General features: G+C 40.8%; 1 protein-coding gene across 1 annotated transcript in view; it reads right to left on the reverse strand.

The window, feature by feature from the left end:
- The window catches only part of CPNE4 (copine 4), a 493,909-nt gene that overhangs the window by 187,833 nt on the left and 282,040 nt on the right, over positions 1-24,036 (reverse strand). Inside the window, exons 3-4 of the mRNA XM_040232688.1 lie at positions 9,794-9,865; positions 7,049-7,123 (exon numbers count right to left, since the gene is read on the reverse strand). Of these exons, the coding sequence (XP_040088622.1) occupies positions 7,049-7,123; positions 9,794-9,865 (147 nt within the window). The remainder of the gene's footprint in view (positions 1-7,048; positions 7,124-9,793; positions 9,866-24,036) is intronic.

The following is a 24,036-nucleotide window of genomic DNA, read 5'->3' on the forward strand; positions in this document are numbered from 1 at the left end:
CCTACTCAATGCACATGAGTTTGGGTGAACTCCGGGAGTTGGTGATGGACAGGGAGGCCTGGCATGCTGCCATGGGGTCGCAAAAACTTAGACATGACTGAGCGACTCAACTGAACTGAAAGAGAAAAAAGCCCTGTATGCAAAAAACTATGACATTGATAAAAGACATCAAAGATGATACAAACAGATGGAGAGATATACCATATTCTTGGATTAGAAGAATAAATATTGTGATAATGACTATACTACCCAAAACAATCTACACATTCAATGCAATCCCTATCAAACTACCAATGATATTTTTTTTACAGAACTAGAACAAAATATTTCACAATTTGTATGGAAACACAAAAGACCCCAAATAGTCAAAGCAATCTTGAGAAAGAAGAATGCAACTGGAGGACTCAACCTTCCTGACTCTAGACTATACTGCAAAGCTATAGTCATCAAGATGGTATGATACTGGCACAGAAACAGAAATATAGACAAATGGAACAAAATGGAAAGCTGAAAGATAAACCCACACACCTATGGGCAGCTTATCTTTGACAAAGGAGGCAAGAATATACAATGGTGAAAAAGACAGCCTCTTCAATAAGTGGTTCTGAGAATACTGGACAGCTACATGCAAAAGAATGAAACTAGAACACTTCTTAACACCCTATACAAAATAAACTCAAAATAGGTTAAAGACTTAAATTTAAATGTAAGGCCAGAAATGTAAAGCTCTTAGTGTAAAACAGGCAGTACACTCTTCAACATACATCAATCACAGCAATGACCCACCTCATTGGGTCACTGTAATTAAAATAAAAACAAAAATAAAGAAATGTGACCTAATTAAACTTCAAAGCTCTTGCACAACGAAGGAAACTATAAGCAAGGTGAAAAGACAACCCTCAGAATGGGAGGAAATAATTGCAAGTTGAAACAACTGACAAATGATTAATCTCCAGAATATACAAGCAGATCATGCAACACCAGAAAAACAAACAGCCCAGTTTAAAAAAAAAATAGGTGGAAGATCTAAACAGACATTTCTCTAAAGAAGAGATACAGATGACCAATAAACACATGAAAAGATGCTCTTCATCACTCATTACTAGAGAAACGCAAATCAAAACTACAATGAAGTATCACCCCACACCTGTCAAAATGGCCATCATTAAAAAATCTACAAAGAATAAATGCTGGAGAGGGTGTGGAGAAAAGGGAACACTCTTGCACTGTTGGTGAGAATGTAAAAAGACACAGCCACTTTGGAGAACAGTATGGTGATTCTTTAAAAAAACGATAACCCTGTATACGAGGCAGCAAAAGAGACACAGATGTATAGAACAGTCTTTTGGACTCTGGGAGATGGCGAGGGTGGGATGATTTGGGAAAATGGCACTGAAACATTTATATTATCATATGTGAAATGAATCGCCAGTCCAGGTTCAATGCATGATACAGGATGCTCGGGGCTGGTGCACTGGGATGACCCAGAAAAATGGTATGGGGAGGGAGGTGGGAGTGGGGTTCAGGATGGGGAACACATGTACACCCATGGCAAATTCATGTCAATGCATGGCAAAACCAACACAATATTGTAAAGTAATTAGCCTCCAATTAAAATAAATAAATTTATACTGGAAAAAAAATTAGGAATAGAACTATCATATGACCCAACAATCCCACTACTGTTCATACACCCTGAGGAAACCATAATTGAAAAAGACACATGTACTCTAATGTTCACTGCAGGACTATTTATAATAGATAGGACATGGAAGCAAGTAGATGCCCATCAAAAGATAAATGGATAAAAAAATTGTGGTACATATACACAATGGAGTATTTCTCAGCCATAGCAAGGAAAGCATTTGATTCAGTTCTAATAAGGTGGATAAACTTAGAGCCTGTTATACAGAGTGAAGTAAGTCAGAAAGAGAAAGAGAAATATTGTATATTAACCCATATATAGCTACATTCCATGGGGCTGCAAGGAGTTGGACATGACTAAGCACACACACACACACATAGAATCTGGAAAGATGCTACTCATGAAACTATTTGCAGGGTAGCAATAGAGACACAGATATAGAGAATAGGTATGTGGATGTGGAGGGTAGGATTCATTGAGAGAGTAGTATTGAAACATATATATTACCATATATAAAATTAGATAGCCAGTGGAAATTTGTTGTATGACCCATGGAGCTCAAATCTGGTGCTCTGTGACAACCTAGTGGGATGGGATGGGGTGGGAGGTGGGAGGAAGGTTCAGGAAGGAGGGGACATGTGGGTACCTATGCCTGACACATGTTGATGTATGGAAGAAACCAACACAATATTGTAAAGCAATTACAAGCTCTGAAAAAATGAATTATTCTGATCTGCAATTTTTTAAATAAAACTACTTCTATCAAAAGAAAAGAGGCATTTACTCGTCTTCATGGTTTGCAAAAGTAATATACTTCACAATAGCAGTTCTCAAACTTTTTGGTCTTAGGACCATTTTATACACTTAAATTATTGAGGACACCAAGGAGCTTTTGCTTATGTGGGTTATATCTAACAATATTTTACCATATTATAAGCTAAAGCTGAGAAATTTTAAAAATATTCATTTGTTATATCATTTTAAAAATAATAAAGATAAACCCATTCTATCATAATAAAATAACATTTTATATTTTCCAAATGTATAAAATTGTCAGAAGAATGCCATTATGTTACATCTTTGTAAATCAACTTAATGACTGGATCAATAGAAGGCAGTGGGATTCTCATACCTGCTGCTGCATTCAATCTCTTGTGATATTAGGCATCAAGTAGTTTCTGGAAAATCACTGTACACATGGGACAGAATGAGAATGAAGATAGAAAATAATGTCCTAGCATTGCTATGAAAATGGTTTTGACCTCATACATTCTTCTGAAAGGGTCTTGGGACCTGGGGCCACACCTTGAGGACTGCTGCCTAATAGCATACATACCCTCATCTTCCTCTTCCCTGGCTCCCCTCTTCCCTGAAATACATGGGAATATGACCAAGTTCTCCACAGCCCAAGATCAATCTAACCTGTGTTCATTAAGTCTCTGCCCCCCCCCCAAATTTAGATTGTAGTTGGACAAACTGATTGGGTTCCTCTCTGTCACTGATTGTGAGTGTGGGTGTGAGTGTCTGTGGCCTTGGGTAAGTCATTTCACATCCCTAAACTTTGACATTTTCATATGTAAAAGAAGGCTATTTGTATTAGGCCAGAGTTTTCTAACAGAGGTATGTGGATAACTGGAGAATTACTTCATGGAGACTGGGGGCCCAGATGTCTATAACTATTCTGAATTGGATATAGCATATTCATACTGCAATTTTTCAAATGCAGGTAGAAATTAGTTGCTCTCATGATACTAATTAGCAAAATGTTTTAAATTAAGAGAGCTGTTTACCTCCATGGCTTTTCATGGTCTATTTTGTCAATTAATAGATATAAGTTTAACTGTTAACATGAAGGGAGCGACAACCTCATTTGTTGCTAAGGCTAGAAGGAAGTCTTCCTTGAGAAGCTCTGGAAACTATTTTACTAGCTGTGACATGAAATAATTGTCCTCTCTTATTCTGATTCTGTCACAAAATACTGTGGCAGGTTGCATTTTCCACTACAATGTCCACACGCTTTTTTATGCATTATGATTTTGCCACTCCCCTACCAAGACATGGAGTCATTTTCCTCCCCTCGACTCTGGGCAGCCTTATGACTCACTTGTAACCAAGAAGCAGCAGAAGGGATAATGCATGACTTTCAAGGCTAGGTCAGAAAAGGCCATACACATGACCGTGTTTTTATGTCAGTGCTACTTTTCAATTCGTCCTACCATCTCCTTCCCCTGCTATGTACAGCAGAAACTAACAGAACATTGCAAAGCAATTATGCTCCAATTAAAAAATTAAAAAAAAGGAAAGACCACACAGCTTTCACTGGCTTCTCTTGGAATGATATCTCAAGCTAGCCACCATATAGAAAATGTGATAAACCTAAGACCACCATGAAGGCACTCTGACTGACCAACTTGGTGGAGCCCAGGCTTCCAGCAATCCTACGTGCCAAGCATGTGAGTAAAGCTCTTCCACCAGCTGAGTATAACTGAGTGAACTCTTGTTAATTTTATTAGTTATTTGTTTTTGACTGTGCTAGGTCTTTGTTGCTAGGTACATGCTTTCTCTAGTTGCAGCAAGCAGGGGCTACTCTCTAGTCATGGTGGGCAGACTTCCCATGGCAGTAGCTTATCATGTTGTGGAGCATGGGCTCTAGGGTGCATGGGTTTCAGTAGTTATGGTTCACAGGCTCTAGATGTAGGCTCCTTAACTGTGGTGCATGGGCATAGTTGCCCCACAGAATGTAGAGTCTTCTTAGACCAGGGATTGAACCCACATCTTCTGCATTGGCGGGTGAATTCCTAACCACTGGACCACAGGGGACGTCCCTAACTGAGTGACTTCTATCAATTTCATAAGGAACAGAAGAATTGCCCAGTTGAATCCTGCCTGAATTTCTGACCCTCAAAATGATGACATAAAAAAAAAAAAAAAGTAGCTGTTCATCTAAGTCACCAGGTTTTGAGGTAGTTTGTGATACAGCAATAAATAACCAGGCAGCAGTGTCTTGGTGAAAATCATCAGGCCTTGCTGAGCCTCTGTTTCCTGAAGAGGTTGTGTGAGCTGATCTTCATGGTATCATCTTGCTCCTCATCTCCACAATCTCTCTCCATCTCAGACCATTCACCTCCTAGTCCACACTGGAGCAATGACCTGCTTTGTTATGAACAGGGCCCACTCCTTTCTGGGTGACTGACTCTGGGAAAGACCCCACCTCATTATAGAAGATCTGCAGTCTGTGGCTCCAGGGCATTGGGCTCTCAGTAATGAGCAATCTACACAGTCCAGGGTGGGCACAGCCATCGAGAACCATGGTAGGTGTGGATAGGGGTCTTTCAGTTCTGTGAGCAAGTGCTCATTTGGATGAAGGGAAACTGCTTATACACCTTAGAGCTGATGGGCCCACTGACAAACCCCCACTTTCCTTTGCTCTGTAACAGAAATCATTTGGAGTGTGTGACTAAGTGGAAAGAAGTCATGAGAAGCCATTAAGTGAGTAGTTTAAAACTGCTACACACTGACCCGTTGGCTTATAATGTCCCCAGGTAAGATACTACAAAGGCGTCTGGTGAATTATTCTGAAACTTGAAGATGATAGAGAGAAAGAGCCTGATAATCAGAGGAAGTGAGTGGTAAGATCTTACACTCCATTGACACCATTGCACTCTATAGTTCCCAGTACCTTGTTCAGCTAATGTCAAAAGGTGACAGTCTGTGAAAGTGTTACACAATCCACTCAGGATAACAAAAAAATCCAACTATAATTTCTTCTTAAGAACAAAGTCTTTCCTATTATTTCAAGGCAGAATGGATTACTCTTTTCAGGACACTCTGATTATGTATCATCCTCCTATAGCTTTAGTATCATTATGTCATTTGTTGTTTAAATTGATGTGTTACTTGGATGGTGAATTACAGGTTTTGGATATAAGAATGGCTCCAAGGATGCCCATTTCCCACCAACAGATGCATGACAAGCCCATGACGAAGGTTTGGTAAATGAATGAAGGAGTGAATGAATGAACCGATAGGAGAGTGAATTAATGAACACATAATTAGGCTGAGTACTCTTTGTGTGTGAAAATGAACTATGCCAGGATATGAGCTGCTGCTTAATACTGTGGGGAGCTGTGAAAAAAGTTTTTCCTTTTTCTAATGCCTACAAGCAATTGTTTGAAAAAGTAGTGCCACATCCCCAAATCACCTGTTTGTTGTATGCTAGTAAAATGGAGTTCTCTGTAAATACATTGGTGGATATGATGTTATGGTTGGAGAGGAAACATTTTTGTAAAGGGGTGGAATCCCTAGGATTTTTTCTATGTATACAAGGCTAACATGGCCTGTGAGTGCATGGAAATTGCGAGATATAACCAAAAGAGTACAGATGGAAGTCAGGCTGACCTGGGACTGAGTCCTCAGAGTTACCACCAACTAGCAGGGTATCCTTTGGCACGTGTTTTGCAGACCTCCCACTTAGGGAATGTAACAGTGCTTTTGTACTCCGAAATCCAGTCCTGCCCTCATTCCAAGGCCAGGCTGCACATGGGCTGCTCCTAGCCATTGCTGCGTGTGTAGGGAGTATAAAGGCACTGATGGGAGACACACAGGACTCCTTTCTGCCTTCCTTAGACTTCCTTCCTTAGAATCTTCTTTAGAACCTTCCTTAGACTACGTGGTGTTGCAGAAACTGCCACCCTGTTTCCCTTTCTTCTTTACTTATATTCAGACTTGCATTGTGGCCTGTCTGCTCTCCTAGATTTCCTTCTTGTGTTCCCTACACAGGCATTTCTCCTGATAAAATCCTGCTGGCATCATTAACACTTTCTTGGTGTCTATTTCTTAGATTATTTGAACTAACACATGGAATGACTTTAGACAACTACTTCATCTTTGAATCTGTTACTTCATATGTAAAACAGAGTTAATAATACCTGTTACATGGATGCTATAAGAATGATTAACTGTGATCATGCTTGAAAAGCTCTTAACCCCATGCCTGCAAATATGCTTTAAAAATGCCACTTTTATTCCCTTTCCCATCTTTTTTCCTTTGAAAAGTTCCTAGCAATGGGTTTAAATCACATTCACCTATGCCCTGTGACTTGTAGCATTTGGGAACAAATGAAGTTTTAGTGTAATAACATTATCTTAATTATAAATTAAATTAAGTATAGCAATTATTAATTATAAACTTAATTATAAAATTGTTTTAATTATAGTCCTTCCTTCTTTTCATTAACTGCTTCTCAATTAGGGGGAAGTCTTACTTTCCATACTCTCTGAAATCATTGATCTGTTTAATAATATGAGTTGAAAGGGAAAAAATAGCTTTGAGGGGAAATCTTATTAAGCTTTGTGTGCTAGCTTTATTACTTTCTTCAGTAATGCTGATGCCAAACACTTTACCTTGTCATCCAGTTTCCGTGCATTGAAGGCAAGTTCAACATAGTCATCATTACCAGATAATTCCTCAGCAATCACCTAAAGGAAAAAAGCATTCATCAGGAGCAGTGGCAGTTGGATCACTCAACCCAGGGATTCATGAACAATTTAGCTCGTGTTTGATCCAAAAATCAACAAAGACTGACACCTGCCATGGAGTTTCCCACAATCCAGTGAATGTGGCACAGCATCTCAGGTGTACAAGGGAAGTCCCTAGAACAAACCACAGAAGATAAGGAGACCTCACTGGTGCTGAGCATGAGAACATGAAATATGCGGTGTAAGCTGGAGGAAGAAGTTTTAGAGGCGTAATTAGGGAGAGCTTCTCCTTCAAAGGCCACACAGCACTGAACAGCACGTCCATAAATAATTATATATATTTCTTCTTTGGGAAGTGACCAAAAAACAAGGAGCAGGCAGCAATATTTCTCCGCTGTTTTCTACCAGACCCACAAGGATTGTGAAATAAACTGGTCTGTATGGCCTTTCCAGACCAAAGGTTATAAGGTCATCAAAGAAAATTTTTGCATTAATTGCAAATGCTTCAGAAAAGACTGTCCCTGAGCTTTTTGAGATGGAGAGAGAAAGAGGAGGGGGGAGAGGGAAGAAAGAGAACAAGGATCTAAACCCTTAACTCGAAAGAACAGAGAATTCTTGACAACAACTTTGACCTAAGTGAAGAGATAATAGTATCTAAAAGCCTGTTTCATAAAAAGATCACTTCCTAATATTGAATAATGACTCTTAAACCCTTGAAGCAGAAATTGATGGGAAAAGAAGGAGAAAGACAATGACAACAACAAAATATAGGACCAATGTAGTTGCATACAGGTTAAACTACTTCTAAGTCGTTAAGACTTCACTATGCAGTCAGAGGCCATAATGCCTCTGACCTTGTGGACACCCTTATCAAAGTTATTATGAGTTTTTATTAAAAAAAGTTATTATTGAGTTTTAATTCAATTTTATCTCCATTCTATCTGAGCTAAACTTTTTCATTATGAGTTGCATTCATCTGTTTGAGTACACATTGGTAGCCTCTGGAAATTTTTATTTTATGTATAAAATTAAAGCTAAAAGAGCTATCTAAAAAGGGAAGGATCCCTCCAAAGGTATAAGCACCCGAGGAGTAGAGAACATGGGTCCAGACAAAACTCAAGTCATTCTTGAGCTTTACAGCAAAAACTCAAGAATGACTTGATAAACCAGGAATCATCATATTTAGGTTGCTCATTTGATTCTCTTTTGTCCCTTACTGCCTCTTACACTCCACTTGAGCTCTGGTCTTCAACTATCCTGTGTTACAGACACCTTTGTAAAGATGATGAAAGTTATGACTTTCATCTGCAAAGCCTAGAAAAATGTGCACATATTTTCAAGTGTTTTCCAGAAACTATGGAAGTTGTTCTGACCCAAGGATCCAAGATCAAGAGGAGTTTTTAAATATTTAAAATTAGGAAGGAGATTGAGTTTTTATGGGCTGTGTAGAGAAAGGAAATTCCCCAATACTTCTTAGAGAAAAGGTGGGAAGATGAGCTTTTGTTTTGCTGGGAAGGAACCGTGGCAGCTCTCATAACTGGGTTCACCATCCCAAGTCTTTTCTAGGACTGTGAGCATTGGGTGTGAGCTTTTTAGAGCACCAGTGGCATCGTCAAAGACCATTTGAACCATTTGTTCATGATTGAAAATGGTAGTCAAGAAACAGATCTGATACGACTGCATCATTTAAAATATCCAAACCAATAAACAGCTAAGTTCTTGTGGGAACCGTCCTAACTTTCACCAGTAGAAATGAAATATTTTTGAATTCTTCCTTAAAAAATGGATTAATTTTTGTTTTTAATGAATAGGTCACTTTTGAGTTAAAAAGGAGTGTTCAAAGAACTTAGGTTTTTCTCCTAAGGCAATTTGCCTTGCAAGCAACTCAAATTCTTCTGGCACTTTTTAAACCTATTATTATTTTTTGCCCACACAGCTAAACAGTTAGACTACATTATCTTTCTCAGGAACTTCAATACAAGATGCCAAAGTTTTAAATCCTGGAGTTCTTCTTGAACACTGCATGTTTTACTTAGAAATACTTCCAGTTTTGCCCAAGAGAACATTCTGTAATGACAGAAATGTTCTGTAATCTGCACTGTCCAGTATATGGATCTACTGAGCATATGTGGCTAGTGTAAGGAATGACTATTTGCTTTTATTTAATTTTAAATAATTTTAAGTTGAAAAATTACACGGCTACCAACTAGAACAGCGCAGCTCCAAACTATCATATTGAAAAGAAGAGTTAAATGCTGGGCTCTCGGATCATTAGGCAACAGACCAAACCTTGGACTAAATGCTATTAGATGTTTTTTCTCAAGAAACTGAGAAGCTGGGATAGGTAGCTTTGATAATTTGAAACTGCCAGACAATTTCATATTCATACTATGATCAATAACTTCTTTCTTTGTTCCCTGCTAAAACCTATATTTAATTACAGAAGTGCTTAGTTGAAGTGAATGGCCTCACTTTCAAATCTTTTTTCCTACAATGAAAAGGTCAAAATTGTATTATTAGGAAGGAGAAAGATTGAAAAAAAAAAAAAAAAAGAGGTGACTGGTATAGCTGAGCAGTTATGGGATCAACCCCTAACATCCAGAGGGTCAGCTTCCCATGAGGCTGGGTTGGACCAGCAGGCTCCATGTGGGCACCTGAGGGAGGGCTCACCGTGATGGAAGATTTCCCTGCTGTGTTCCCGTGCTTCAACAAGGATTTGGACAGCTTTCTCTGGGAAACAATCTGTATGAAGGAAAAACAAGGTGGAGATACTAGTCATATACTTGCAGGTATGCACTTCAGTATTTTTCTTACAGAATTCTACATTTGCAGTTCTCCTTTAAATTATGACATCAATGTCCACTTATTTTCCAAGTTTTTTCCACAAACCTCTGCTAAATACAGGTCATTCTCTCCTTTCCTCTTACAGCCTGAGCTGTGTGAGTGAAGGAATACAGATAATTTAGTCACTTAGGAGGTGGCTTAATCATTGCAGAGACATTTATATTAAAATTAGACAAAACATGTTGGATATGTAAATTAAGATAAAGGAGATGAAGTTTCAGAATGATCTCAAATTAGCACTAAAACCTCTGTGCAGAGTGGGGGATGGGGTGAAGGGAGGAAAGAAACTCAAGGTCTAAATATATACCTTCTGTATCTATAAGCTCTATAGTTCTATTTTTAATATATTCATTATGAAGCTATAAAGTAAGTCATCAGGAGACTGATGTTCAGACAAGCCAAAAGGAGTAATTGGGGTCTTCTCCACAGTTCAGTGTCAACTAAAATCATCAGTCCACTGGGAGTTATTCTCATTAGAACCCACCCCATCCCCCTCTTGTTTTCTTTTCTGGAAGGGAAAGATGGCAAGGCATTGAGGCACAGATGTACCCAATGATTCCTAAAGGAAACGAGGCTTAAAAGATTTGAGCGAAAGCCAAAAGAACTTTTGGAACAAAAAAGTTTCCAGTTGTTGGCGGCACTTTCTATCTGCAATGGCCCCAGTGATCCTTGCTTCCTGGTGTTCTTGCCTTTGTGTAATTCCCTCTCTTGAGTGTTGGGTGGATCCAGTGATTTGCTTCTAATGAACAGAATACCACAAAAGTGACTGGATATCACTTCGAAGCTTAGGTTCTGAAATCACCATGACTTCTTTCTTGCTCACCATCTCTCGTTCTCTGTCTTAGAGTCTTTGCTCTGGGGAATGCAGGCTGCTAGGTTGTGAATAGCCCTCTAAGAGCAGCCCACATGACCAGGAATTGATGTCCCCACTCAATAGTCGGTGAGAACCAGAAGCTGATCTGCAGCCACATAGGTAAGCATGGAATAGGAGATCCTTCCCACAGGTGAGCTTTGAGATAACTGTACCTTGACAATAGCCTGTGAGAGACACTGGTCCAGAGGACCATTGCTGCAACTCCTGACACACAAAAAACTGTGAGATAATAAATGTTTGTTTTAAAGCTTTCAAGTTTTGGGGAAATCTTTGATGCAGGAATCAGTAGTACACATAAGATAGGGAAGAAGATCACTGTGAAAAGTGGGGGCATAACCTTATTCTCTGAAATCCTTATTTTGTCTCTGTGTTAGAGCAATATCAGGAGTGCGCTAATATCCAATGCAACAAAGTTCAGAGAACTTCCCTAGGCCAAGCAGATTGAACTATCCTAATGTTCAGTTTGCTATCCTCTCAAGAGGAAGGCATGCTTCTGTAAAAATTCACCAGTGATGATGATGATGATGACATCAAAGAAACCAATGGGAGCTCCATGTAAGAACACAGATCATGGGTCAGATGCCTTATTCGCTCCAAAAATAATTATTTAGCCCCTACTGTATGACAAACTTGGTGCTATGCCTTAAGAATAGAGTGGTAAGCAAAGTCAGATATAATCTCTGACCTCATGGAGCTCAGAGAGCTCCTCGTGGAGCTATTTTTAATAGAGGAGATAGCAATAAACCAGGGCTTCCCACGTGGTGCTAGTGGTAAATAACCTGCCAATGCAGGAGGCGAAAGAGATGCGGGTTTGATCCCTGGTTCGGGAAGATCCCCTGGGAGAGGAAACAGCAACCCTCTCTAGTATTCTTGCCTAGAGAATCCCATAGACAGAGGAACCAGGCAGACTACTGTGCAAGAGGTTACAAACAGTCAGGCGTGACTGAAGCGACTTAGCACAAGCACAAGTAACAAACAAAATGGTCAAACAAATATAACTTGTCACAAAGGAGAGATGTGCTGGCCATGGTGGGGGTGATGAACGGGATAATTGAGGGGGAACCACTTATAAGTCCCTGGCAACAGGCCAGGGGAGAGGTAACAGTGACTGTGGCGATGGAGAGAAAAGACTGGGTTTATGAGATAAATGTAAAACAGTCAAAAATTGGAAATGGATTGAATATGGAGAGAGTGGGAGGCATCCTAAAGGCATCATTGAATCAGACAGAAATGCCCTTCATTGAGTTGAGTCAATGAAGAGGATATTAAATCAGAATGCAAAGAACAAAGTTTGAGGCAGAAAACACTGGAGTAGGTTGATGAAGAGAAAAAGAGGAAGGAAATGGATAAGAAGATAATTCTTTCAATAAGTTTTGCTATATAGTGGGGAAGAGAGAATAGACCCTGTGGGGAAGGAGAAATTCAGTAAGGTTTTTGTCTTAGTGGTCACTATGCTGCTAACTTTACAGCCCTATGAATTCGGTAGTATTAGTTTCTTTCGATAGAGGAGCAAAGTTGGATCCAGAGAGTTTAAGTAACTCTCCTATGGTTATGGAGATAAGAGGGGATGGATATAGCTGGGATTTGAACCTGGGTCTGACTCCAGAAATTGATCTCCAGTTACATTATGGCTTTATTGACTATGCCAAAGCCTTTGACTGTGTGGATCACAATCAACTGTGGAAAAATTCTGAGAGATGTGAATACCAGACCACCTGACCTGCCTCTTGAGAAACCTATATGCAGGTCAGGAAGCAACAGTTAGAACTGGACATGGAACAACAGACTGGTTCCAAATAGGAAAAGGAGTACGTCAAGGCTGTATAATGTCACCCTGCTTATTTAACTTATATGCAGAGTACATCATGAGAAACCCTGGGCTGGATGAAGCACAAGCTGGAATCAAGATTGCCAGGAGAAATATCAATCACCTCAGATATGCAGATGACACCACCCTTATGGCAGAAAGTGAAGAGGAACTAAAAAGCCTCTTGATGAAAGTGAAAGAGGAGAGTGAAAAAGTAGGCTTAAAGCTCAACATTCAGAAAACGAAGATCATGGCATCTGGTCCCATCACTTCATGGGAAATAGGTAGGGAAACAGTGGAAACAGTGTCAGACTTTATTTTTTTGGGCTCCAAAATCACTGCAGATGGTGACTGCAGCCATGAATTTAAAAGACGCTTACTCCTTGGAAGAAAAGTTATGACCAACCTAAATAGCATATTGAAAAGCAGAGATATTACTTTGCCAACAAAGGTCTGTCTAGTCAAGGCTATGGTTTCTCCAGTGGTCATGTATGGATGTGAGAGTTGGACTGTGAAGAAAGCTGAGCACCGATGAATTGGTGCTTTTGAACTGTGATGTTGGAGAAGACTCTTGAGAGTCCCTTGGACTGCAAGGAGATCCAACCAGTCCATTCTGAAGGAGATCAGCCCTGGGTGTTCTTTGGAAGGAATGATGCTAAAGCTGAAACTCCAGTACTTTGGCCCCCTCATGCAAAGAGTTAACTCAATGGAAAAGACTCTGATGCTGGGAGGGATTGGGGGCAGGAGGAGAAGGGGATGACAGAGGATGAGATGGCTGGATGGCATCACTGACTCGATGGACATGAGTTTGAGTGATCTCTGGGAGATGGTGATGGACAGGGAGGCCTGGCATGCTGCAATTCATGGGGTCACAGAGTTGGACACTACTGAGTGAACTGAACTGAACTGAACTGAAGGAAGCTCCCAAAAGAGATTCAGAAAATGTCCACAGTGGGGTTTGTACTACATGTGTTTGCTTTTAAGCCCTAGATCTCATGTTAGTGCTTAAGTCTCAATGTGTAAGCATGGAGAAGATGGTAAAGAAATAATTAAGTTAAACCTTAAGAATGAAGTAATCTAAAGACACTGGCTTTGGTTAAGCTCACTGTGGCATAATGACTAAGAACATAGGTTTTCCATTGTAAATATGTAAGATATTTTCTTTATCCACTCATCTGTTGGTGGATATATATGTGTGTGTATGTATATGTGTATATATATAATATATATATATATAATGAAATATTACTCAGCCATAAAAAGAAATGAAATTGGATCATTTGTAGTGATATAGATGGACCTAGAATCTGTCATATGGAGTGAAGTAAGTCAAAAAGAGTAAAAACAAATATTAACACGTATATACAGAACCTAGAATAATGATTCAGATGAAACTATTTGCAGCTTAGGAGTAGAGACACAGATGTAGAGACTGGACATGTGGACACAGGGTAGGAAGGAGAGAGTGGGATGAACTGAGAGAGTAGCACTGACATATATACACTATCGTGTGCAAAATAGATAGCTAGTGGGAAGCTGCTGTATAATACAGAGAGCTCAGCTCGGTGCTCTGTGATGACCTAGAGGGGTGGGATATGGGGATAGGGTGGGAGGGAGGCTCAAGAGGGAGGGAATATATGTGTACAGATAGCTGATCCACTTTGTTATACAGCACAAACTAATATAACACTGTAAAACAATTATATTCCAATAAAAGAACATAGGTTTTTTATGTATAGCTATCAATAAAAATAACATGAAAAATTCAGATGATAAAGGAATTGGCTTTCCTTCCCATAGTTGATTTTGAACCCAAGCTCCTCGCCTTTCCAACCCTATCATTAAGAATGTTTCAGTGTTTTTAGTCTTACTGGCAAAATCATTATCCCCCTTACCCCATTCCCAGATTATCACTCGTTGTAGAAAAGCTACCATTTCCTAGAATAATGTAGACATTATATTTTTTAACTTGAAATAAGCCAAAACACAGAACACAACCAGTAAAACGATATTAGGAAGACTTTCTCTCCAGGGGTGTTTAAGTAGGGGGGTAGAGGGGAAGACACATGAATAGATGACAAAACAAGAGTTATTGATAAGAAGTAGTCAGGTCAATATCTTTCTAAAGAAAGGCAATTTTATGCCCTGTTCCCAAATAAATCTGGTCTCAGGAATACTTTGGTCAGGAATTCCCTGTAGTCCAGTGGTTACTAATCCACTTTGCAAAGCAGGGGATGCAGGTTCAATTCCTGGTTGGGGAACTAAGATCTCACATGTCACGGAGCAACTAAGTTCAGATGCTGCAACTACTAAGCCTGTGCACTCCAGAGTCCATGCACCACAACTAAAGAATCTGTGTGCCTCAGTGAAAGAACCCACATGAAGCAACAAAGAAGCCATGTGATGCAACTAAGATATGACATGATAAAATAAATTTCAAAAAATATTTTGGTTCAGTGTCATTGTGTTCCATCTGCATTTGTTACCCATTCCAATAGCTCCCAATGACCCCAACAATCCTCTCAGCACTGAGATGATCCACAAATTGCATTATCAGGCATTGGTAGATTGCCTTTTCAGATTGTGCCTTCTAAGATCCACAATCTCTTTCTTCAAGGAAGACCAATTATGATCTTAGGTCTCTCTTCTCACTCCTACTTAGCCAGTAAGTTAGTTCAGTCACTCAGTTGTGTCCGACTCTTTGCGACCCCATGGACTGCAGCACACCAGGCTTCCCTGTCCATCACCAACTCCCACAGTTTACTCACACTCATGTCCATCAATTCGATGATGCTATCCAACCATCTCATCCTCTGTCATCTTCTCCTTCTGCCTTCAGTCTTTCCCAGCATCAGGGTCAATTCCAATGAGTCACTTCTTCACATCAGGTGGACAAAGTATTGGAGTTTCAGCTTCAGCATCAGTCTTTCCAGTGAATATTCAGGACTGATTTCCTTTAGGATTGACTGGTTGGATCTACTTGCAGAAGACTCTCAAGAGTCTTCTCCAAAACCAGAGTTCAAAAGCATCAATTCTTTGGCACTCAGCTTTCTTTATAGTCCAACTCTAACATCCATAAATGACTACTGGAAAAACCATAGCTTTGACTAGATGGACATTTGTTGGCAAAGTAATGTCTCTGCTTTTTAGCATGCTGTTTAGGTTGGTCATAGTTTGTCTTTGAAGGAGCAAGCATCTTTTAATTTCATGGCTGCAGTCACCATCTGCAGTGATTTTGGAGCCCAAGAAAATAAAGTCAGTCACCGCTTCCATTGTTTCCCCATCTATTTGCCATGAAGTGATGGGGCCGGATGTCAATGATCTTAGCTTTCTGAATGTTGAGTTTTAAACCAACATTTTCATTCTCCTCTTTCACTTTCATCAAGAGGCTCTTTAGTTCTTCTTCGCTTTCTGCCATAAGGGTGGTGTCATCTGCATATCTGAGGTTATTGATATTTCTCCCAGCAATCTTGAATCCATCTTGTGCTTCATCCAGTCCAGCATTTCCCATGATATACTCTCTATATAGGTTAAATAAGCAGGGTGACATCCTACAGCCTTGATGTACTCATTTCCCAATTTGGAACCAGTCTGTTGTTCCATGTCCAGTTCTATCTGTTACTTCTTGACCTGCATACAGATTTCTCAGGAGGTAGGTCAGGTGGTCTGGTATTCACATCTCTTTCAGAATTTTCCACAGTTTGTTGTGATCCACACAGTCAAAGGCTTTGGTGTATTCAATAAAGCAAAAGTATACGTTTTTCTGGAACTCTCTTGCTTTTTCAATGATCCAACGGATGTTGGCAATTTATCTCTGGTTCCTCAACCTTTTATAAATCTAGCTTGAACATTTGGAAGCTCACATTTCACATATTGTTGAAACCTGACTTGGAGAATTTTGAGCATTACTTTGCTAGCTTGTGAGATAAGTGCAATTGTGCGGTAGTTTGAGCATTCTTTGGCATTGCCTTTCTTTGGGACTGGAATGAAAATTGATCTTTTCCAGTCCTGTGGCCGCTGCTGAGTTTTCCAAATTTGCTGGCATATTGAGTGCAGAACTTTTACAGCATCATCTTTTAGGATTTGAAAGAGCTCAACTTGAATTGCATCACCTCCACTAGCTTCATTTGTAGTGATGCTTCCTAAGGTCCACTAGACTTTGCATTCCAGGATGTCTGGCTCTAGGTAAGTGATCACACCATCGTGGTTATCTGGGTCATGAAGATCTTTTCTGGGTCTAGGTCAGAAGTTCTTCTGTGTATTCTTGCCAACTCTTCTTAATATCTTCTGCCTCTGTTAGGTCCATAGCGTTTCTGTCCTTCATTGTGTCCATCTTTGCATGAAATGTTCCCTTGGTGTCTCTAATTTTCCTGAAGAGATCTCTAGTCTTTCCCATTCTATTATTTTCCTCTATTTTTTGCACTCATCACTCAGGAAGGGTTTCTTATCTCTCCTTGCTATTCTTTGGAACTCACCATTCAAATGGGTATATCTTTCCTTTCCTCCTTTGCCTTTAGCTTCTCTTCTTTTCTCATCTATTTGTAAGGCCTCCTCAGATAACCATTTTGCCTTTCTTTTTCTTAGAGATGGTCTTGATCACTGCCTCCCATACACTGCCATGACCCTCCATCCATAGTCCTTCAGGTATCTAATCCCTGTCTATCAGATCTAATCCCTTGAATCTATTTGTCCTTTCCACTGTATAGTCGTAAGGCATTTGATTTAGGTCATACCTCAATAGTCTAGTGGTTTTCCCTACTTCCTTCAGTTTAAGTCTGAATTTGGCAATAAGGAGCTCATGATCTGAGTCACAGTCAGCTCCCATTCTTGTTTTTGCTGACTTTATAGAGCTTCTCCAAATTTGGCTGCAAAGAATATAATCAATCTGATTTCTGTGTTGACCATCTGGTGATGTCCATGTGTGGAGTCTTCTCTTGTGTTTTTGGAAGAGGGTGTTTGCTAGGACCAGTGTGTTCTCTTGGCAAAATGCTTTAGCCATTCCCCTGCTTCATTTTGTACTCGAGGGCCAAATTTACCTTTTACTCCAGGTATCTCTTGACTTCCTACTTTTGCATTCCAGTTCGCTATAATGAAATGGATATCTTTTTTTTTTTTTTTTTGGTGTTAGTTCTAGAAGGTCTTGTAGGCCTTCATAGACTCATTCCACTTCGGTGTCTTCAGCATTACTGGTTGGAGAATAGACTTGGATTATTATGATATTGAATGATTTGCCTTGGAAACGAACAGAGATCATTCTGTCATTTTTGAGATTGCATCCAAGTACTGCATTTCGGACTCTTTTGTTGACTCTGACTATGAAGGCTACTCTATTTCTTTGAAAGGATTCTTGCCCATAGTGCTAGATATAATGGTCATCTGAGTTAAATTCGCCAATTCCAGTCCATTTTAGTTCACTGATTCCTAAAATTTGATGTTCACTCTTGCCATGTCCTGTTTGACCACTTCCAATTTGCCTTGATTCATGGACCTAACATTCCAGATTCCTATGGATATTGCTCTTTACAGCATCGGATTTCACTTCCATCACCAGTCACATCCACAACTGGGTGTTGTTTTTGATTTGGCTGTGTCTCTTCATTCTTTCTGGAGTTATTTCTCTACTGATCTCCCATAGCATAGGGTAACTACTGACTTGGGGAGTTCATCTTTCAGTGCCCTAACTTTTTGCCTTTTCATGCTATTCATGGGGTTCTCAAGGCAAGAATATTGAAGTGGTTTGCCATTCCCTTCTCCATGTTTTGTCAAAACTGTCCACTATGACCCATCCATTTTGGATGGCCCTACACAGCATGGCTCATAGTTTCATTGAGTTAGACAAGGCTATGGCCCATGTGATCAGTTTGGTTAGTTTTCTGTGATTGTGGTTTTCGTTCTGTCTGCCCTCTGATGTATAAGGATACAAGGCCTATGGAAGCTTCCTGATGGGAGAGACTGACTGAGGGGAAAACTGGGTCTTGTTCTAATGGGCCAGGCTAGGGACTTCCCTGTAGCTCAAACGGGAAAGAATCTGCCTGCAATGCAGGAGACCAGGGTTCGATCCCTGGGTTGGGATGTTCCTCTGGAAAAGGGAATGGCAACCCACCCCAGTATTCTTGCCTGGAGAATTCCATGGACAGAGAAGCCTGGCAGGCTACAATCTGTGGGATCGCAGAGTCGGACACGACTGAGCAACTAACACAACTAACACATGCTCAGTAAATCTTAAATCCAATTTTCTGTTGATGGGCTGGGCTGTGTTCCCTCCTTGTTGTTTGACCTGAGGCCAAATTGTGATGGAGGTACCTCCTTCAAAAGATCCCATGCATGCCCTCCCAAACTCAGTGCCCCCGACCCTGCAGCAGGACACCATTGACCTATGCCTCTGCTGGAGACTCCTGGACACTCACGGGCAAGTCTGGGTCTGTCTCTTATGTGGTCACTGCTCCTTTCTCCTAGGTCCTGATGCACACAAAGTTCTGTTTGTGCCCTTTAAGAGTCTGTTTCCCCAGTCTTGTGTAAGTTCTGCGGCTCAATGGTAGGATTAATGGCTACGTCCTCCAAGAGCGCTTATGCCATATCTAGGTCTGCTGCACCTAGAACCCCTGCCCCTGCGGCAGGCCACTGCTGACCTGTACCTTTACAGGAGACACTCAAACACAGTTCTGGCTCAGTCTCTGTGGGGTCTCTGGTTCCTGGTGCACACAAGGTTGGTGCACACTAGAGCCCTCTGAGCTTCTCTGGTGGGTAAGGGGTTTGATACTAAATATGATTTTGCCCTTCCTACCATCATGCTTGGGCTTCTCCTTTGCCCTTGGACACGGGGTATCTTTTTTTGGTGGAATCCAACATTCTCTAGTAGATGATTGTTCAGCGGCGAGTTGTTGTTTTGGAGTTCTCACAGGAGAAGAAGAAGAACTTATTTAGCTTTTATGCATTGGAGAAGGAAATGGCAACCCACTCCAGTGTTCTTGCCTGGAGAATCCCAGGGACGGGGGAGCCTGGTGGGCTGCCATCTATGGAGTTGCACAGAGTCGGACACGACTGAAGTGACTTAGGAGCAGCAGCAGCAACATTTCCATTGGTAGGGCCTGAAAAGAATGCTACCATGTACCACCTCCTGCCTTTTATGAATGCTACGAAGACAAGCAATATCCCAGAAAATATTCCTTCCTAAGAAATGGGCCTTTGAGTACATAAGTGGCTAATCAAGCAGGTATTCAAACAAACTTATTTTACAGTTCCAAGCCTCCATCTTAGCTCCAAAAAATGAGTAACAATTAAAGTCTCAAATCTCTTGTTGTAATAATGATTGACAATGAGTTGCTATTGGCATTGCCATTTTTAGGCATTTGGGCTAGAACAGTAGGATACCCAGCAGGAGCAATGATCTTTGAAGAAAAGCCTATTCATGCCAATCCCCATCTCACGCAGGCTTTGTTGCAACTGAAGCAACTGCCTCAGACTCAAGAAAAACCTTTGGTCTTGTCAGAGGATGAGGGTTTGAATGACAAGGACTCACCCTCATCCAAGCTGACACTGATGCCAATAAATAGGCAGTATTTAGCATTAGGCTTAAGGGGATGCACTTGTCAGAAGTCCTCTGATTTGATTCTTCTCATTCTAGAGTGGGGTTGCAGCTGCAATCCTGAGAAAGGTGAAGTATAGGGGGAGCACACACTCTTATTAGCAAAGTCAGATCAGAGGGACATTACGACCATTGTCTCTGATCTGCATTCACACGTGAATCTATGGAGGAAATGCTTCTCTCCTTCTGAAGTGAACAGTATTCTAACAGCAGGTATCCTCATTTTTTAGGCAAGTCCACTGTTTCACTTAGATAAATGGAAAAAAAATCCAGGTGAATAAAAAATTTTGGGGTCAATATTTTAACATGTATATTCAGCTGGATTTGCATACAAAGGCTTTCAAAGCAGTCATTTTAGGGACTAGACAGTTGTTTTTCATGAGCTCCTTTTACTGAAAATATCTCCAGATCATTTCTGGAAATTTCTTTAGGAATTTATTGCAAAACAAACATTTATTGAACATCTTTTCTGCACTAGGTGCTGTTCTGAGACAACAGAGGTGGACAGATGAGAACATATTTACAATTCAGGACAATCACACCTCTGTTAGCCAGAACTGAGAATGCCCAAAGCATGTGTTGGCTTCCCCAGTGGCTTTAAAACTCCCAGGTAATAAAGAATCTTCCTGCCAATGCTAGATACATGGGTTCAATCCCTGGATCAGGAAGATCCCCTGGAGAAGGAAATGGCAATCGACTCCAGTATTCTTAACTGGAAAATCCCATGGACAGAGGAGCCTGGCAGGCTACAGTTCATGGGGTTACAAAAGAATCAGACACAACTTAGTGTCTAAACAATAACAACAGCAAAGCATGTGTCAGAGAACGTTCATCTCTTAAAAGGTAAGTAAATATTGTATGAGAAAGTCTTTCTGTAGATAAGTCTGGAAATCATAGGACCAGAAAAAAGCTTGACATCTTAACTGCAGGACATCAACAGAGCTCTAGTTTTGAATCACCCTGAGTACAGCCATGGTAGGAATATTCTTTATACTTTTTTGGCCCCAGAACCTTTTGTCAAGGGGCATCCCTAGTGCTCTGTAAAGTAGTAGTTATTACTCCCATCACTACAGTGTATAACCAAGCATTCATGATGGCTCCTATAGCAACAGAAGGGGACAGGTCTAGGTCCCCTTAGGCTGGACTCTTGCAGGGCTGGCTGGGCTCCCAACAGCTGACATTGGCATCTCTTTGCCTGCAGGTTCCCCTGGAGTCTGTGTCCACTCTCCACCGGCTCAGAAAGCTGCAAGTGGAGAGGATTAACACCTGTGGGGGCAGACAGAAATGCCCCAGCTCCTTTCACCCAGGTATGGGGGTAACTCTTTGGTGTTTGCTCTGCACAGAAGCTGAGCTTCCCCAGTGGATGGAGCTCCAGTTACTCCCAGTGGTGATTCCTTAGACATCACAGCCTTTGCTTTATTGACTCCTCCTCCTTTCCTGCCACTTCTCCACTCCCTTTCTAGTGTTTCTTTTACTTTCCAAATAATCTTTTTTCAATGAGTGTCTGCTTCTGGGAGACACTACTGACATTCTACTCTGTGTCAGATAATGTGTTGAGTGTTTCATGTACATAATCTCATTTACTGTCATTTAAGGAACAAAATATCAAATCCACCTGCAGGATTTAATGCAGGAAACCCCAGTTCAATTCCTGGGTTGGGAAGATCCCCTGGAGGAGGACATGGCAACCCATTCCAGTCTTCTTGCCTGGAGAATCCCCATTGACAAAGGAGCCTGGCAGGTTACAGTCTATGGGGTCACAAAGAGTTGGACATGACTGAGCAACTCAGCACAATGAGCAAAACTCTCTCTTGCCCAGAGAAACAGGGATGAGAGAAGAAAGGCTTTGAGAAATTAGGGCATTTATCTAAGTTCTCAGAGCATTATGCACTGAATTGGGTCCCTTCCCCCTGCTTCAAATCTTAAAGCCTTGACCCACAATGTATTTGGAGACAGGGCCTATAATGGAGATAACTGAGGTTAAATGAGGTCATAAGTGTGGGGCCCTAATCCAATAGGGCTAGTGTCCTTATAAAAGAGGATGATACATTAGAAGTCTCTCTTTCTCTGTCTCTCTCTACATATATGCACAGAAGTGAAGCGAAGTGAAGTGAAGTGGCTCAATCATGTCCGACTCTTTGCAACCCCATGGACTATAGCCTACCAGGCTTCTCCATCCATGGGATTTTCCAGGCAAGAATACTGGAGTGGGTTGCTATTTCCTTCTCCAGAGGAAAAGGTTTATGAGAAGACAATGAGAAGGCAGGAGAGGCCTCACCACAAATTAACCCTGCTAGAATGTGGTCCACTGGAGAAGGGAATGGCAAACCACTTCAGTATTCTTGCCTTGAAAACCCCATGAACAGTATGAACAGAGAAAATGATAGGATACTGAAAGAGGAACTCCCCAGGTCAGTAGGTGCCCAATATGCTACTGGAGATCTGTGGAGAAATAACTCCAGAAAGAATGAAGGGAAGAAGCCAAAGCAAAAACAATACCCAGCTGTGGATGTGACTGGTGATAGAAGCAAGATCTGATGCTGTAAAGAACATTATTGCATAGGAACCTGGAATGTCAGGTCCATGAATCAAGGCAAATTGGAAGTGTCAAACAAGAGATGGCAAGGGTGAACGTCGACATTCTAGGAATCAGAGAACTAAAATGGACTGGAATGGGTGAATTTAACTCAGATGACCATTATATCTCCTACTGCAGGCAGGAATCCCTCAGAAGAAATGGAATAGCCATCATGGTCAACAAAAGAGTCTGAAATGCAATACTTGGATGCAATCTCAAAAACGACAGAAAAATCTCTGTTCGTCTCCAAGGCAAACCATTCAATACCACAGTTATCCAAGCCTATGCCCCAACCAGTAACACTGAAGAACCTGAAGTTGAATGGTTTTCTGAAGACCTACAAGACCTTTTAGAACTAATACCCAAAAAAGATGTCCTTTTCATTATAGGGGACTGGAATGCGGAAGTAGGAAGTCAAGAAACACCTGGAGTAACAGGCAAATTTGGCCTTTGCCAAGAAAATGCACTGGTCATAGCAAACACCCTCTTTCAACAACACAAGAGAAAACTCTACACATGGACATCACAGATGGTCAACACCGAAATCAGATTGATTATATTCTTTGCAGCCAAAGATGGAGAAGCTCTATACAGTCAACAAAAACAAGACCAGGAGCTGACTGTGGCTCAGATCATGAACTCCTTATTATCAAATTCAGACTCCAATTGAAGAAAGTAGGGAAAACTGCTAGACCATTCAGGCATGACCTAAATCAAATCCCTATGATTATACAATGAAAGTGAGAAATAGATTTAAGGGCCTAGATTTGACAGATAGAGTGCCTGATGAACTATGGAATGAGGTTCGTGACATTGTACAGGAGACAGGGATCAAGACCATCCCCATGGAAAAGAAATGCAAAAAAGCAAAATGGCTGTCTGGGGAGGCCTTACAAATAGCTGTGAAAAGAAGAGAGGCAAAAAGCAAAGGAGAAAAGGAAAGATATAAGCATCTGAATGCAGAGTTCCAGAGAATAGCAAGAAGAGATAAGAAAGGCTTCTTCAGCGATCAATGCAAAGAAATAGAGGAAAACAACAGAATGGAAAAGACTAGAGATCTCTTCAAGAAAATTAGAGATACCAAGGGAACATTTCATGCAAAGATGGGCTTGATAAAGGACAGAAATGGTCTGGACCTAACAAAAGCAGAAGATATTAAGAGGTGGCAAGACTACACAGAAGAACAGTACAAAAAAGATCTTCACGACCCAGATAATCATGACGG

Source organism: Oryx dammah, unplaced genomic scaffold (genome assembly GCF_014754425.2).
Source record: "Oryx dammah isolate SB20612 unplaced genomic scaffold, SCBI_Odam_1.1 HiC_scaffold_2, whole genome shotgun sequence".
NCBI lineage: Eukaryota > Metazoa > Chordata > Mammalia > Artiodactyla > Bovidae > Oryx > Oryx dammah.